The sequence below is a fragment of the Anolis carolinensis genome, chromosome 5 (genome assembly GCF_035594765.1).
Source record: "Anolis carolinensis isolate JA03-04 chromosome 5, rAnoCar3.1.pri, whole genome shotgun sequence".
Classification (NCBI taxonomy): Eukaryota; Metazoa; Chordata; class Lepidosauria; order Squamata; family Dactyloidae; genus Anolis; species Anolis carolinensis.
In genome coordinates this window covers 170,346,524-170,365,040 of record NC_085845.1, presented here as the reverse complement: position 1 = coordinate 170,365,040, position 18,517 = coordinate 170,346,524, and the positions used below count along the sequence as shown (strand labels likewise).

At 39.6% G+C, this 18,517-nt stretch overlaps 1 protein-coding gene and 2 non-coding genes across 3 annotated transcripts; all 3 read left to right on the top strand.

The window, feature by feature from the left end:
* The first annotated feature begins 1,023 nt into the window (after window positions 1-1,023).
* LOC100557171 (leucine-rich repeat-containing protein 15) lies at window positions 1,024-17,889 on the top strand. The gene is made up of 5 exons (XM_062982905.1): window positions 1,024-1,159; window positions 4,610-4,788; window positions 7,978-8,433; window positions 11,317-11,915; window positions 16,647-17,889. The coding sequence occupies exons 2-5, from the start codon at window positions 4,695-4,697 to the stop codon at window positions 17,508-17,510; spliced, it is 2,013 nt and encodes a 670-aa protein (XP_062838975.1). The 5' UTR covers window positions 1,024-1,159; window positions 4,610-4,694; the 3' UTR covers window positions 17,511-17,889.
* LOC134299810 (U5 spliceosomal RNA) lies at window positions 1,033-1,148 on the top strand. Its single transcript, XR_010007054.1, has one exon. It is a non-coding gene; the product is annotated as a U5 spliceosomal RNA (small nuclear RNA).
* Window positions 2,622-2,737, top strand: LOC134299809 (U5 spliceosomal RNA). Its single transcript, XR_010007053.1, has one exon. It is a non-coding gene; the product is annotated as a U5 spliceosomal RNA (small nuclear RNA).
* Window positions 17,890-18,517: the final 628 nt, after the last annotated feature.

The following is an 18,517-nucleotide window of genomic DNA, read 5'->3' as shown; positions in this document are numbered from 1 at the left end:
AGCGGTTTAACAAGTGATAAAAACAGTTATCACTGATTGCTTTACAATGTTATGGCTCCTATTGGTAGATAATCCTTACTGAAACAAGATCGTAACTCGGCCATGCTTGAATCTCATATTCTATCTACGGTAGCGGTGCATCTGCACGGTGGGATTAATGCGATCTGACACCACTTCAACTGCCATGGCTCAATGCTATAGAACCCTGAGATATGTAGTTTGGTGAGGTTCCAGCACTCTTTGGCAGAGAAGGCTACAGACCTTGTAAAACTACAAGTCCCAAAGCATTGAGCCATAGCAGTTCAGGTACTGCTAAACCACATTAATTCCCCAGTGTAGAAGCACCTGATCACAAATAAGACATGGAGGCAATATCACCCCCTTATTCATGCATCCCAGTTTAACTGATATAGACATGGTCTCCAAGACTGATAATAATATATAATAACTAGTGACCATTTAGTTATATGTATATATGATCAATGTGATGTAATGAATTATATTGTTGGGGTTTTTGTTTGCTACTCCTTCCCTGCCAGTGTTATTTTTATTCGTGAATCGAAAAACTAGTTATGATGACCAATTATTCAAATAATAATACACACACACATATACAAGCCTGACTATCTGTGGCTCAAATCTTCAAACCTCTCCCTCGGGCTGACTCCCCCCTTCCCTCCGTAAACAACACCAGGAAGTTCGCGCATGCGCATGGCTACCTGGCAGCTTTCGCGATGAAACACCCGAGAACAGAGGCGAGCGGAAGCGGAGTTGACGAGAGCTCTCCCAAATACAGGCCTAAGCCCTTTAATTTGCATACCCATCATTCATTGCGGCGATCTACACGCCGATGTATATTAAAGGCTTATAGAAACGACTGTTCATATTATTATTAACATTTACTATCCTTAGCATTATCAGTAGCCTCTCTTGTTTCAAAGCATTGTCTTTTAAGCATTGTGTTTTTATGCTCACCCTCACCTTTTTAGACGTCGCCAAATTCCACGTGGCTGCGCTGTGAGGGAAGAAAGTATACTCTGGTTTCTCTTCAGATCGTATAAATCTTTCGCCTTTTACTAAAGATTTCCGTGGAGAGGAACATTTATGAGTTTGTAACCAATTTTTTGAGGCTCTGCTTCGGTGGAGCTGCCTTTGCCTGGTAAAAAATAGATTTGAAGTTAGTAAATTTTGGTCCTATTTGAACTGGACCTAGGATAACGTATGCCCTTCAGGTGTCTTGGACTTCAACTCCCAGCATCACTCACGGCCTCAGCCCCTTTCTTTTCCCCCTTAAGCGGCTGACGGGGGAAAGGAAAGGGGCCTGAGGCCGTGAGGGATGCTGGGAGTTGAAGTCCAAAACACCTGAAGGGCCCAAGTTATCCCAAGCCTGATATAATATTCTGTGTGAAGTATGCAATTTCTTATGATTAATTTAGGCTTCGATCTTTTGTAATGCTATTTATAGACATGGTCTCCAAGGCTGAGAATAATATAGAGCTATAGTGAATAGTGACCATTTATTTATATGTATACATGATCAATGCGATGTAATGGATTATATTGTTTGGAGTTTTTGTGTTAGCAGAATGCCATAAGAATTCGTATTCTAAAGAAAGCTACTCCTTTCCTGTCAGTTTTGTTTGTATTCGTGCATCAAAGAACTAGTTGTGATTATTGAAATAATAACACACACACACATATATATAAAACTGCGCTCCATGCAGTCATGTCGGCCACATGACCTTGGAGGTTACGGACAACGCTGGCTACAACGCTGGCTCTTCAGCTTAGAAATGGAGATGAGCACCAACTCCCAGTCGGTCACGACTGGACTTAACGTCAGGGGAAACCTTTACCTTATATACAGTAGAGTCTCGCTTATCCAACATAAACGGGCTGGCAGAAGCTTGGATAAGCGAATATCTTAGATAATAAGGCGGGATTAAGGAAAAGCCTATTAAACATCAAATTAAGTTATGATTTTACAAATTAAGCACCAAAGCATCATGTTTTGCAACAAATTGACAGAAAAAGCAGTTCAATACACGATAACATTATGTAGTAATTAATGTATTAACAAATTTAGCACCAAAATATGGCAATGTATTGAAAACATTGACTACAAAAATGCTGACTGCTAAAAGGCAGATTGTGTTGGATAATAGAAAACGTTGGATAAGTGAAGGTTGGATAAGTGAGACTCTACTGTATATACAAGCCTGATTAACCTTCAAACCTCTCCCTCGGGCTGACTTTCCCCTCCCCTCCGTAAACAACACCAGGAAGTCCGCGCATGCGCATGCCTACCTGGCCGCTTTCGCGATGAAACAACCGAGAACAGAGGCGGGCGGAAGCGGGGGTGACGTCAGCTCTCCCCAATACAGGCCTAGGTCCCTTAATTTGCATACCCATCATTCCTTGCGGCCATCTACACGCAAATCGATGTGTGTTAAGGGTTTATAGACAGATTGTTCATATTATTATTATCATTTAGTATCCTTCGCGCTGTCTTTAACTTCTGTTGTTTCAAATAATTGTTTTTTCCTAATCCATTTTATGTTCACCCTTACGTAATTAGAAGTTGCCAAACTCCTGGTGGCTGCAATCGGGAGGTGAAAAGTATACTCTGGTTTCTCTTCAGATCGTATAAATCTTTCGCCTTTTACTAAAGATTTCCGTGGAGAGGAACATTTATGAGTTTGTAACCAATTTTTTGAGGCTCTGCTTCGGTGGAGCTGCCTTTGCCTTGTAAAAGAAAGAACTGAATCAATTGATCTTTTGTGAGTTTTCTAGGCTGTATGTTTCTGTCCTGGAAGCATTTTTTCCTGATATTTTGGGACCCATGTATGGTAGGCATTCTCAAAGTGTGGGAGGTATATTGGAAACTAGATCGGTGTGGTTTATATATCTGGAAAGTCCAGGCTGGGAGGAAGATCTCTTGTCTAAGGCAAGTGTCAAATGTTGTAATTGACCACTTTGCCTAGCATTGAATAGCCTTGCAGCTTCAAAGCCTGGCTGCTTCCTGTCTGAGGGAAATCCTTTGTTGGCAGGTGTGGTCCAGATCGATCCATCATAATTTCACATCACAGTGCTCTCTGGATGTGGGTGAACTATAACTCCCAGCATCCAAGGTAAATGCCCCCTGCAAATCCCTCCAGTATTTTCTGTGTGCCAAATTTGGTCCAGATCCATCAGGGAAGTGGGAGCCAATTGGAAATTGCCCACAAATACACCACACCGCACACATATTCCCACTGTTATTATATAGATTGGCTTGCATTCAAGCGGCAGCACTCCAAATTGAAATGTCCATATACCTCACAACTTCTGAGGATGCCTGCCATGGATGTGGGCGAAACATCAGGAGAGAATGCTTCTGGAAGATGGCCATACAGCCCGGAAAACAACAACCTGTGATTTCGGCCATGGAAGCCTTCGACAACACATTGATAAATCCCTGTTCTGCTTAAATAACTGCATCCAAAATATGGATGGAGGCATATGGTGAAGCCAGACTTTATTTTTGATATGGGCAAACTTTGGCCCTCCAAGTGTTTTGGACTTCAACTCCCACAATTCCTGGTCTCAGGCCCTTTCCTTTTCCCCCTCAGCTGCTGAGGGGGAAAAGGAAAGGGCCTGAAGCCAGGAATTGTGGGAGTTGAAGTCCAAAACACCTGGAGGGCCAAAGTTTGCCCATTCTTGTAATTTATTTCCTAGCATTTCAATGGAGTGATTCACTAAAGGGATTCTTCTGATTGCAAAACTAAAAGAGTTCCTCTGGTAATATATATATTTTTCCTGTGTTGTTTTGGGCTGATCCACTTATCCATCCATCTTTTGTTTGCAAGTTTATCTTGCCCAATGAAGTTTCCTGGAGAACGGACAGCTTGTTCACTTTTCCTTGTATTTTAGATAATCATGTCGATAGTTGGTCATTATCATAATTATGATTATCATAAATAGATACTGTATACCAAAGACTTTCTGTATATATTTCCTATTTCAATATTAATGTCAAAAATACGCAGCATGATTTGACATAGGATTTGTGCAACATTAGAACAGTAAAGACAAATATCATTTAAGTAAAATAAACATTAAATATTAAATAACCAAAAAAATAAAATAAGGTGTAAACACTAAACTAATCTGGGAATCTGCTATTCCCTGTAAAATATTTAAATTCTGGTAAAATTAAATGCAGGTTTCTGTTTTACTGATTGAAAAATTTGGCTTGTTGTGGAAACAAGGATTGGTGATAAAGCTTCAGCAGAGACCCCTTTCTTCCCATGATAACTCTTCCAGAACTGAATTTCCCTTCCAGAGGGTAGATTTCTCCCACTTCCTATCGTCTCAGTCCCACTCTTAACTATGAGCCATTTGTAAGTCAAGTATTTATAACTTAGGGACTGCCTTTGAAATGTATTTATTTCAAATGTATATTTTACATATGAGAATGAGAAATGTATATATTACACACACACACATATGTGCGTGTGTGTAATATATATATTTCTCTTTCATATATATATATATATATATATATATATATATATATATAATGTATATATTATTTTAAGGGGGAAGGGTTTGTCTTCCTCTCCCCCAGGCCTTCTGAGTTCCCGTTTGCGCCAGAAAACAATACAAGGAAACCTGGATGCTTCATTGGGGTTTCCTTTGGACCATGTGGCTCAATGAGGACCATGAAAGTGAGGAAGGAGGATGCAGCTCAGGCATTTCAGCTGCAGCGTGGTTCCAGCACTGGCGCTATAAGAAACAACTGTTCAGGTAAGAGAGATTTAGTTCTCAAATGGATTATGATCAAATTATTATTTTTAAAAAGCAAACAGAAATGGAGAAGACAGTGCAGAAGGGAAATTAGCATTTGATTAACTGTATGTTCGGGGCCCCTGGTGGCACAGTGTGTTAAAGCGCTGAGCTGCCGAACTTGCGGGCCAAAAGGTGCCAGGTTCAAATCCTGGGAGCAGAATGAGCGCCCGCTGTTAGCCCCAGCTCCTGCCAACCTAGCAGTTCGAAAACATGCAAATGTGAGTAGATCAATAGGTACCGCTCCGGCGGGAAAGTAACAGCACACCATGCAGTCATGCCGGCCACATGACCTTGGAGGTGTCTACGGACAACGCCGGCTCTTTGGCTTAGAAATGGAGATGAGCACCAACCCCCAGAGTCGGTCACGACTGGACTTAACGTCAGGGGAAAACCTTTACCTTTACCTAACTGAATGTTGTGTGCCTCCAAGTCAGTTGTTGAGTCATGGTTACCCCGTTAATCTCATAGGCAAGGAATATTTCTAGTTTCCTTTGAAATATAGCCTACAGCACCTGGAATTTGTTGTCCGTCTCCCATCCATGTACTAACCAGGGCTGACCCTGCTTAGCAGCCAAGATCAAACAGGATTTGGTGCACTCTCCCCTGAACATTCATTTAACATACAACAAGCAAGTGGTTTGGGGAAATGGGAGAGAGGTTGTCAGATTTATAATAGTGGATATGGTTAAAAGCCCTCAATGACGCAGCGTGTTAAACCGCTGAGCTGCTGAACTTGCTGACCGAAAAGTCAGCGGTTTGAATCTGGGGAGTGGGGTGAGCTCCCACTGTTAGCCCCAGCTTCTGCCAACCTAGCAGTTTGAAAACATGCAAATGTGAGTAGATCAATAGATCTCTGGCGGGAAGGTAACAGTGCTCCATGCAGACATGTCGGCCACATGACCTTGGAGGCGTCTACAGCTCTTCGGCTTAGAAATGGAGATGAGCACAAACTCCCAGAGTCGGACATGACTAGACTGAATGTCCAGGGAAAACCTTGCTTTTACTATGGTTAAAATCAATGTTGTGTAGCAGAGTGGGTAAGGGGTCTATCTGGATTAATTCATTTATTTAAAATTCCTATCTTATATCTAAATATACTAGGATTGGACATGATGAAATCAATGTCAACAATTAAACCAGTATCCGAATTGTATGGTTCATTGAAGCACGAATAAATATCTCTTGTCAAATCAGAACCCTTCTAGACTCATCTCTTAACATGCAGCATTTGGATTTCTTATATTTATCTTCATTGTTTATCTGAATTGTATGGTTTATCAGCAACCATCATGTTGTTTCTAGTAATGTGTTATTTTTACATCCAGCAGTGATATGAAATCCAGTTTTGCTCAGAATTCTTTGATATTTGTGTGTGTGGTAGCTGTTTTCCCTAAAGATGATGTGGTATAAAATGATCAGCTGTTCAATATAAATCACAAATACTCCGCTTGTACTAAGCTATATAATTACCCTAAAGATATTTTTATTTAGACGGAATATTTCCCTTGTGTTTTATTTCTCATCCTGACTGTACCTAACAAACTGGTAAGTTGGATGGCATCATATAATCAAAATTATTGTTCATACACTGGTACAATATATATTTTAAAGATTAAAGATAGAGTGGGAGTTGTGGTGTTAGAGCTTCCTCCTTTTGTTCTATCAGTGACAACATTTACAGCCAAAATATACTGATTCAGCAATCTGTATAAGCAGGAAATGGTCCATAAGACCCTCTTCCTGTTATAGTTACCACAGATTTTTTTACTGGTGTTGAATAGCTGCTTGAAAATATCTTTTTTGCTGTTTAAAAGGTAGTTTGTAACAAATGTCCATTACAGTGCCTACCATCTATCTCTTAGTGCCACTCACTAGTTTGTTCTTTATTTTTAACAAACCCTTCCCATTATTTTTATTTTGTAGGAAAGTATAGGATTAATAAGTTAGGTTTGGAGGGGATCTTTCATAATGCCCTGTATTTTACTGTGCAGGTGATTGCACAGGAAATCCTGGAACCAGTTTGAGGCTTAGGTGGTGATTGCACAAACCACAAAGCACTGATGCTACACAAAGGACTTTATTTCGCACACTTTTGTGGGAGTTTGCTGTCTGGCTGCCACAGTCTGACATTAGTTTCTAACTGCATTAAATTGTCAGTGTATGTGGCTTTTATTTTGCCATTTTAGCAAGATAAACTCATTCCTTTGTGACTTGTAATTCATTATGTCCAGCAGTAGTGATTACTTTAAAGAGATTTTGCTTCTTCTATCTGCTGTTTTCCACGCAACATTTTCCAGTCTTGCCTACTTTGTGCCTGTTAGTATATTAGGACTTAGGAATAACTTGTTGCAACATTTTTGTCACATGTTTTGTGATTATTAATAATAATGATAATGATGATGATAATAATAATAATAATAATAATAATAATAATAATAATAATAATAATAAATGTCTTACCTACCTCTCCCTGTGGCTCAAGGCAGGATACAATATAATTAAAGAGATAAAACACTATTAAAACACATATGGCGAGATACACAGAGCTAAAGTCCACTGATGAAATGCAGATAAAAATTCACATCTTTAAATTGACTGGGTGGGCTTGCTGGAAGCGATGCATCTTCAGTTGTGTCTTAAATTCTAAAAGCTGATCTAGTTGCTGAATCTCTTCCAGCAGGTCAATCCACAGTCATGGGACGACCAATGAAAAGGTTCTCTGGGTTCTGGCTGGTTGGAGTAGTCGCCCACAAGAGAACACTAATGTCCTAAGGGGTGGATTGTGCAGGAGAAGGTGATCCTGTAGGTAACCTGGACCCAAACCATGTAGAGCTTTAAAGGTCAAAACCAACACTTTGTACTTTGCCTGGAAATTAATAGGGAATCAGTGGCGTGACTTTATAGTATAGGTGTAATATGGTCACTCACAGATGCTCCTGTGACCAATCTGGCAGCTGCATTTTGAACTAATTGAGGTTTCTGAGCTTGGTACAAAGGTGGTCCAATGTGGGCTTACCAGTGAGTGCACCACCATCTTTCAGTCATGATTCTAGGAAGGGGCGCATACAGACTGTACTGGACATGAGAGGACATTACTTTTGGCTTGTTTTTCAAATGTATTTAACTCTTTCACCATCTCCTTTGCAGCTCCAGCACAGTGCATTATAGCTCAGTGGTGGAATATGGCCCTGCTGCTGCTATGGATGTTGATCTTTGCTCACCTAGAGCTTCTGGATGCTTCTGAGTGCCCCCTGAGTTGTACCTGCTCTTTCACAGAGCAGTTCATAGGCTGCTCCAACGGCAGCTTATCTTCTGTTCCCACTGGCCTCTCATATTTCACTACAGAGCTGGACTTGCGCTTCAATCACTTTGACCGTCTGCCGGCAACCTCTTTCCCAGGTTTACCCGAACTCACCAGCCTTTACCTTGGAAGCAGCAGAGTGCACCAAATTGAGCCAGGAACATTTCAGGGCATGACGAATTTGCACCATCTCTATCTGGACAACAATTTGCTGGAAGAGATCCCAATGGGGACCTTTGAAAATTTGACCAATCTAGTTTTTCTGCATCTGCAACACAACTGTATTACTTCTCTTTCACCAGGTATTGCTATTAAAGCAGCATTACTATAGTGTTTATGACATATCTTTGTTTTCTTCTCTTCATTCTCAAACATCTCAGAATTAATATAGTATGGAAAGCATGTGGGACGCGTCACACATGGAACAAAGCACAGATTTATAAAACACATACTCACTTGCTTATATTATGGACTTAAAAGCACAAACACTAGCCTGAAATTGCCTATCTGCTTTTGGTTATTTTAGGCTTTCTTTCATCCTGTGTAGAAATTGATCAAATTACTATGTTAAGCAGGAGTTAAGAAGTCCTCAATAGTGCAGCAGGTAAAGCTGCTGAACTTGCTGACTGAAAGGTCGGCAGTTCAAATTTAGAGAGTGGGGTAAGCTCCCGCTGTTAGCCCCAGCTTCTGCCAACCTAGCAGTTTGAAAACATGCAAACGTGAGTAGATCAATAGGTACCGCTCTGGAGATAAAGTCATGGCGCTCCATGCAGTCATGCCGCCTACATGATCTTGGAGGTGTCTACGGACAATGCCGGCTCTTTCGCTTTGAAATGGAGATGGGCACTAGCCCCCAGAGTTGGAGACGACTAGACTTAATGTTAAGGAAAAATCTTTACCTTTTTAAGCAGGAAAATATTACACATTAAATTAGTCCTCTTACCTGCACAATATACTAAATCAAACTATTTTGGTGGAGTCCATTGTTTTCTGTTTATTATGATACAGAATGAGAAATTGTATTTACTGTGAAGGTTAATTCTGGAGTAGTAGGGGGAGCAATCCATTACAATTGGGTTTTACCCCTGCGTTCCAATCAGAATGGCAGGATCTAAGATTCTTTTTCAGTTGAGCCATTACAATCTGGCCCCCTTCTCCAACAGTTTTATCATCAAGACTTAACTCATGTAAATTCTGAGTACTTCCACTTGTTTATTTGTTTGTTTGAGGAAGGTGGTCCAATGGTTCAAATTTCTTCCAAACCTGTTAAAACATTGAGAAATTCTGAGACCATTCCCTAGCATATTCTGTTCTGACTCAAATAATTTATTGGATATTGGTCTTTCCTTCCAAATATACTGGTGTTACAGAATTTAAGTGTCTTTCTGCCCATTGAAACAATAAGTCTGACTCATCTATGTTCTCAAATGCAGAACTATTTGATTCAAAATACAAGGTTGCATTACTTTTTTGAGGGGAGGGCAAATTTGTATGTATATAACCCCTGAATGTTATATAAAAATAGTATTGTCAACCTGTTAAGTTTTAGCTAGTTGTACTTTGTTTTAAAGCTACCAACTATCTTGTGTTTTAGCTCAACAAACTCTCTGTTGTTACTTGCATTTAGTCTGCCATCATGAAAGAAACTTCAACTTCCAAACTGACTTTTCCAACCACTATTGCAACTGCTTCCCTGTCAACTGATTTCTGGTGAAATATTAATAATTTCGGAAATCTTCTGTAGTGGTTTCTTCTCCAGGGAATTAGTCCCATCATTTCAGCCATCGCTATGTTCTCCTCCACTTTGGAGGTGTTGCCTCTGAGCTCGTTTTCAAAATCAAGTTGCAGCTTACCAGGAGACATATCATTGTTTCTTTCCTAATTTTTCCATGTTATTTATCCTTACTAACATTCTAGCCTTTTAGGCTTTGTCAGAGAAGGGAAAACATGACCGGTTGGTTAGTCAAGATTGAAAAGACTGTTGGAGACCTGAATGGCTCAACTGAAAAGGAACCTTGGGTTCTGCCATTCCAGTTGGAGCGCAGGTGGGGATGAAACCCTGTTGTAGTGGACAGTTCCTCCTGGCCATCCCAAGATTATTTTCTTTGTGGAATGGGAGAAGAGGAAGATTAATATTCCTTCTGCTAATTTTACATTTTAAAATTTATTACAAAACGTATTTTATCATGTATGTGGTGCCCCATGAAGACCCTCACTGTTTACCCCTAGTTAAGCCCTTTTTAGCTAAGAGGGATTTATATTTTATGTACAGTTTCTGGGGGGTCAGTCTAGACAGCCTCTTTGCATTTGAAGACTCAGTTACCCTGCCCCTTTAAGACTCCCCTCAGGGGCAGTGCCTCTGGCAAGACACTTCTGGTTCTTGGAAGAGTCAGACTTTTTTTGAGACTGGAAGGTGAAGAGAAAGGAAGGCTGGAGGATCTACAAATAGAACGTCCATTCGGATCTGTATTCAAGTCCAGTCAGAGTTAAATATTGAGACCATCTTACAAACAGTTGAACTCCATACAAGAAAGAGACAATAATAATAAAGATTAAAGAGCCTCAATTCAGCCAGAACTGTGTCTGTCTCTCAAAGACTTTACCTCTCCTCATAAAGACTTTGTAGTGAGACTCAGGAGGAGAGAATGTCTAAAATTCTTGTCAGTTAATAAAGTACTGTTTGATTCAACTATATAGTCTCCGACCTGTTCCCTGGGCAACCATTTCACCACCTAAGTAGTTGAAACATTGCAGAAGCATGACTGTATTCTTTAAAGATTAAAAGCAAATAAACCAGAACAGTAGCACCAAAACATCCTCTCTTGATGGGCAATCAAGTTGACTTGCTATAACAGCGGTAGTATTTGCTATTTTTCTTATTTTCTTCCTTTTAAAAAATTGTTTGTGATTTTTAAAAATGTCAGCCTGTCATAATGATAAGATCAGAGATTTCTTAACTGAAGGCAAACATAAGTTAATTTTTTAACAAACAAAAGTCCATTATAAATGTGAAAATCATGAGCACACCAGTATCGCAAATGTCATTTATTGAAAGTTTTATTCTATCTCCATGAAGGACTATAAAGTATCTTCTTTCATGATGAGAAAAAGGATGGGTTGACTAAAAATAACAGCCTGGCAATAGTGGGTTCAGCAATCAACATGCTGTTATTTCTCTTTTCTAGGTATATTTTCCCATCTGAAACGGCTGAGTGTCCTATACTTAAGCCACAACCTCTTGACTGAACTTTCGGACGAGGGCCTTAGTGGTCTGCAGCAGCTTTACCAACTCCACCTCAGCGCTAACCTTATTGTCAACTTGTCAGCCAAGGCCCTGCCACGTAATTTGCGCACTCTCTTCCTGGATGGGAACAGGCTGAAGAGCGTGCCAGTTGGAATTGGCAATTCTGCCCGACTTTCTGTCCTTCATCTTAGTGGAAACCCCATCAAGGAGCTCACGTCACTCTCCTCTGGGAGGAAGCTCGGCTCCTTGAAGGAGCTCTTCTTAGAAAGCCTGGATCTGGAGGACGCTTCCAGCTTAAGCTTTAAAAGGCTGCGCAGGCTTGAAGTTTTGAGTTTAAGGAACAATAGCTTAGAGTCATTGCCTGCTCTCTCATCGCTGAAGTATCTCTCTACGTTGTATCTGACTGGGAACAAGTGGCGTTGTGACTGCAACTTGATCTGGCTTCGTACCTGGCAGAAGAAAGTGAAGAAAGAAGACCGCAGTCCTGTGGAGTGCAGTTCCCCAGGTGCCCTTCATGGACAACAACTGGTGAATGTAGAGGTAAGCAATCGCTGGCACCAGAGATAGAAGCAGCATCATACATTTATCTATAGAAAGTCTCACAATCACAGCTCCATCAAAAGGGGTTTTTTTGGTGTCCTGGATTTTAGGCCTGTTCTTGGGGTTAATTGCCGTGCTGATTCAGACAATTGCATTGGGTAAAGACCAGGTATGGGCAAACTTTGTCCCTCCAGGTGTTTTGGATTTCAACTCCCACAATTCCTAACAGCCGGTCCCATGCCTGAGATAGACCACATCAACTCTAGTTTCTTAGATATGGTTATCATGGTTTTCTATGGGCAAGCAGACAATGACTGGTACATGGCGTATGTTCTGTATCCCCCAAATAAGGTATGACAGGAGAAAGCTAGTGCTTTTTTTTTGGGAACCAGCAGGTCAAATTTATCCAGAAACAGGGATAACATTCAAGGTAGCAAAATGTGTGTTGGCCAGTGTTATTTGACTTACCAAATTTTAAATTATTTATTATTATTATATTTATATATCTCCATACGGAGACTCAAAACGGCTCACAAGTAAAAAAAATCAATACAACTTAAAATATACAAATATTAAAACAGTATTAAACAACATTAGTATTAAAACAATCCAGGTTAAAACCATAAAAGTATATAAAATAACATCACAAAATCACAGCAGCCCTTGATGGTCTTAAACACCTTCATCTTTAAAACCTGCCTGAATAAAACAGTTTTAGCCTGCCGCCAGAAGGAGACCATTCTGGCTTCTCTTGGCAAGGAGTTCCAGAGTTGAGGGGTAGCCACTGAGAAGACCCGCTCTCTCGTTCTCACCAATCGAGCTTGAGATGGAAGTGGGAACGAGAAAAGGGCCTCTCCTGAAGTTCTCAGGGCCTGGGCAGATTCATACAGAACACTAACTCAATGTAAACATATCTACAATATTACCAGATTCCTGTTGACTTTCTTATGTTATCTGATTATAGAAGCTAAGCAGGATCAGTAATTTTAGGTTAATACTTATAGAAAGTCTTTCAAGTGCTGCAGCTCCAGTGTTGTTTAAAATATATACTGTAATCTGGATGACTGGCATAGTTATTATTATTTTTTTACAGTATTTATATTCCGCCCTTCTCACCCCGAAAGGAACTCAGGGAGGATCACATTACACATATAAGGCAAACATTCAATGCCTTTAACATAGAACAAAGACAAGACAAACATAGGCTCCGAGCTGGCCTCGAACTCATGACCTCTTGGTCAGAGTAATTTGTTACAGCTGGCTGCAGGTGGCTGACTGCTCACCAGCCTGCGCCACAGCCCGGCTCATCCCTCCCCATATGCCAGGGGCCAGCACCGTTTTTGTGGCTACTGATTATAACTATTAATTTCCTGGAAATTTGCCATGGACTGGCAGTTTGAAACTAGTACTAGTCCATGGATATCAATTTGAAAAGTTATTATTATTGTTATTACTATTATTTCTTCTGGAGATTGTATTCCTCCATATATAGCTGGATGGCTACACCTAGCATTATTTCTATTGTCTGATGGGAGTTGCATCCCAACATTTGGATTCTCACTCCCATGAATTGTGACAAACCCCATTTTATGAAAATATAAAAAATCCTCACTACACCTGGTATGCATTAAAACAAATACAGTGTTCCCTCACTATTTCGCGGTTCACTTTTCATGGATTTGCTGTTTCTCAGTTTGTCAATAAACTCTAAAAGACTATTATAAATAATAAAAAATTACAATTTACAGCCTAAGAAAGGGAGGAAGGAGAAGCCAAAGGGAGAGAAAAGGAGTCCAAGTGGCAATAGGAAGAGAAGGACGCGATTTATCAACACACGATTGGTTGATAAAGACTTAAAATAGTGTATAACTACTAAAATAATGTATAAATAGCAAAATAAATATGGTTTCCCTACTTCGCGGATTTTCATTTATTGTGGGTGGTCCTGAAACCTAACCCCAGCGGTAAATGAGGGAACACTGTACTCCAGTCACTTAGTTTTCTATTGAACATAGCTTAGATATGAGCTAAGAGAAACCCAAAACTAAACCAAAACTTTCATAAGAACAAACAGAATGTATATGGTAGCATATAAAGGTAAAGGTTTTTCCCTGACATTAAGTCTAGTTGTGTCAACTCTGGGGGTTGGTGCTCATCTCCATTTCTAAGTAGAAGAGCCGGCGTTGTCTGTAGACACCTCCAAGGTCAAGTGGCTGGCATGACTGCATAGAGCTCCATTACCTTCCTGCCGGACCGGTACCTATTGATCTACTCACATTTGCATTTTTTCAAACTGCTAGGTTGGCAGAAGCTGGGGCTAATAGCGGGAGCTCACCTCGCTCCCTGGATTTGAACCGCCAACCTTTCGATCAGCAAGTTCAGCAGCGCAACGGTTTAACTTGTTGTGCCACTGGGGGCTCCTATTTAAAGGATATACACAAAAAAAGTTTATTCATACAGTATTTTGCCAGATAATATATTTTAATACATTATTTACACCATTTTTCTTAAGTTACTTTTATTTAAATCAAAATATCAAATGTTCCAGCTTCAGTGTATTGCAGAAAACCAGCATGACTTCTGTGCTGAAATGACTTGTGTCCAGGCTTTGTTCTCGTTCTGTTCTTTCTGAAATAAGATTTTTAATTTAGTCAAAAGATAACTGTGGCATTTTAGATTTGCTTGCTAAGGCATCTGTCCTTTTCTATGCAAGACGCTTCCAAACATTTTTGACACCAACTGCTATCCTCCAATCTTTTCCTTTTTGGGGCTCCCTTTTAGGCTTTGTTCTCTTAATTTGTTTTCTTTCTCTCCTTTCTTTTCCAACCCTCTACTTATTTCTGTTTCCAACTACTTCTAATAGTGCTGTGTCTGACCATCTAATCTTTTTGTCCATGACTTTTTGGCAAAAAGACATACTAAGCAGCAGGCTCTACTTCTCTTGGTCTTTACCCAAGAAACAATAGAAAATATTGGCTCTCAGAACACCAATCCAGTTTTCCCTCTCCAATATTGGGGATATTCATATTCATATTCAGCTGTGCAACATGCGGTCTTCCTTAGCAACTGTAACTAAGGTTTATCACTATTAGTCAAACCCCATTGCTTTTGCAGAGGTTTGAGGCCCAATATTTTAACCTCATTGTTTTTCAAAATTATAATTCAGAACTTAAAACTAATCATATTACATTCCAGACATGTTAATTTATACATTTTACCATTTTTGATGGTAAATTTTTTGATAGTGTGCATTTTTTCTCCACACCAAAAACCTACCATTAACACAGATTAAATAAATACTTGGATGGGAATAAAAAAATGTCTTCATGGTGATAGTGGCAAAGACCTACTGCAAAATACATAGAAAAAGCAAATTTATATTTTGCTACAGGTCTTTTAAATCTTCTCTCTTTTTTTTGCCCTAACAATACCTCAAATTCTCTTCCATGTGAACGCCCCCCACATATCCACACTATTTCATTAGAGAAGATAATGTATGTGTGATGATTTTAAATCAGAAAGATTTACAGCTAGCTCCGTTATCTAAAATATTCACATCCTAACTTCAGCTCTGATTCCTCTGTCTGGTATTGTATGTTTAATTATTTGTTACGGTAATTACATTTGTATTCCTCCCTTCCTCTAATAAGCAAGAAGTGCTTTCTGGTAGGAAATACTGCTTTAATGGGACTGACAGTGAATAGTAATTCTGTACATTAGTATCTAATATATCTGAACCTTGGGAGATGGATTTTTTTAAGCAACAACTAAAATGAACATGAAAATGAAATAATTATTTTTATATATTTTACCCTATTAACAGTCACCAATAAGCAGATTTCATAGGTTTTAATAAAGTTGGAAGAATGTGTAAAACCACTGACTAGGAGCAGGTTACAATGAGATTAACAAAAATCTTATACTATAGAATACCTGTGGTACTTCATGAAATGTTCAGGTCCTATGAAACTATGCACTGCTGCAATTAGAGAACATAACCTTTTATAGAAGAGCCAAAAAACTCTTTAGAGCTGAATCTCCTCTTGTAGTATACAACCAAACATAATTATGCCAGGCAATGGTTTCAGTTGTTAGACTGAATAACCAGCAATCTCCGATTTGTCAGGAAAAGATTTGGCAGTGCAGAAAAACAGCAGAGCTTTAGGAGTGTTTTTACCAGTGCCCAAAAAGGTACTCTCCCCATAAAACAACTTATTTTATAACATGCACTTAAGATACAAAAATGAAGTAGGTTTTGATGGAAATAATGTATTTGGTTTACTCACAACTTTTATGTGTTTGACATACACAGGTACAAAAACCTATTAGTTCAATTTTACATATCTTTGAGTTGGTTCCCTGTGCCAGCCTGTCAGGGCATCTCTCTTGTAACAAAACAGCTATCAACAGGTTATACAGTTAAAAAAGGAGAGAAAAAGAGCATGTAGTCTGCAACCCCTTTTAGAACTTCTCAGAAACCATAGCGTAAAGGAAACTGCACACCAGAACATACATTCAGGAAACAGTAAGAAACAGGATCAGAGATAAATATTACTAGAGAAGGCTTGAAAAAGGTTGTCATTTCCAAAACAACTGAGGAACATTTTATATATCTTACTTAGTTGTGACACACCAGTCTGTAGCAAGAATCTTCTTTTAAAAACTAAATTTAGAGTTATGATTGCAAGCCACAACAAACGACCATGTCTATTCTTTTTTTCCCTTCTGCAGTTACAAAAATTGACTTGTCCACCTTTTCACACTGTACCTGACTCAGTCACTTCGTCTGCAAATATGTTGAAGGCCACAACTACAACTAGTGATGAACTTTCAACCACAATTGCTATCACGTTTCCTATGACAGTTCCTACTACTTCAATTACCAACACGATGACCTCCACTGCAGGACCAACTGCTCACAATGATGCCACCATAAAATCAACCACCTATAATAATCATAATAGACTGGAGAACTATGATCCTTGCCTCTCTGACCATATTAGTAACATCAGCACAAGGACAAAAGGGAACACTGTCCTCGGAGTTTCATGGTCTTTCTCTGGAGATCATGACCAGTTTGAAATACGATGCACATCTGCTATGGATCAGCATATACTGCGAGTGATTGGTGTATTAACAGAGATTGAGCTTCACCATCTCCAACCAGGGACAAAATACAGGGTTTGCGTTATTCCCCAAAATGAGAATCTTCTGGAGTGCGAGGCTCCTACAGCCCAGCAATGCACCTCAGGGCACACTGCTGCCCACACTCCGTCTCAGCACTACAACTTAGTCCTGGGAATTAGTGTTAGTTTTACAGTTCTGGTATTGATAGCCCTGGCCTTCTTTGCCTCTTACAAGTGGTGGCTCCGACCAATCCAGTTTCAGCGCTACTACAATGAAGATGGACAGCTTTCTCAGCACCATGGCATTGCTCAGTTCAAGGTGACCAAAGAGGAGCCAGTTTACGAGAGCTTAGAGGATGATCAGCATATATATATGACAGCTGCCAGCCAATGGCCTGAAGAGAATCTAGACTGCAGACCTATTTCGCCATCCAGATTTCCATCCACACCAACCTATGTGAGCCTCTGATTTAAAAGAAGAAAATTAAGTTTGAAGTCTTTAAGCCCATTTACAAAGATGACTAGGATTTACCATGCTCAAAACCTCAAAAGATCTCTTCCCTTTCTTGCAGAATGTTTACTCAAAGAAACAATTCATACCTCACCAAAGAATGGCTTTATTGGATACTTTTAAAAAGGCCTCCATCTATGTTACTTACGGCACTGATGGTTAACATCATTTTGGTAGGAACCAGAGACACTGAGATGTCATACCTGCAGTTGTTCCATCTAGAAATAATCCAATCAACCACAAGTTTTTAAAAAACAAAATATTCATATATTTTAATTAAATCCTACCTGTGAAGGAAGACTTAGATACAATATATTAATAAACAATGTTGAATAGATTGATGATTTCACTTTCTTTTCAAGTGCAAATTAGGCTTTTGCCACATGAGGAAATGCTTAGGTCATATAGACACTTCAGAGCTAGATTTAACAGTACACTGCAGATCCACAATCTGTTGGTATTATTTTCAACCATAAATGGGAGAGCAGCCAGGAAGATCTGTTGCAAAAATGCATTTTAGAGAACAGGTTACATGCTGTGATCAAATCTGTAATCTGTCCACCTGCCTTTCTCAAAGAGACATGAAAGATGAGATCTTTTGCAGTATATTGTTTAGATCTCTGTTCAAAGCTAGACATGGGCAATAGTTTTAAAGAGATCTGAAGGTATAATGGATTTTACTGCCAAAGTGTATATACCATACTTCCTTCTATGTCCTGCTCAGTGTGCCTACTTGGAACAGGCTCTGGAAGGTTCAGAGAGCATTACAGCACCCTAAAGAACTGTCTGACAAGCAATTGTGGCATGAAAGCAGTGGTGGTTTTTAAAAATCAGTTTAGGCCACCCAATCTGATAGACTTCCCTTTCCACTAGTTTTGGGAAATGCCCAAAGGGATAAGTCTTGGCAGACTGTTTCTCCATGAGCTGCATGATGCTCCATGCATAATTTTGTTAAATGCAGCAAA

Coding starts and splice junctions, on each gene's coding strand:
- LOC100557171 (XM_062982905.1), top strand. CDS start 4,695: ATGAGGACCATGAAAGTGAGGAAGGAGGATGCAGCTCAGGCATTTCAG. Junction 8,434..11,316: donor TATTACTTCTCTTTCACCAG/GTATTGCTATTA, acceptor TCTCTTTTCTAG/GTATATTTTCCCATCTGAAA. Junction 11,916..16,646: donor AACAACTGGTGAATGTAGAG/GTAAGCAATCGC, acceptor TCCCTTCTGCAG/TTACAAAAATTGACTTGTCC.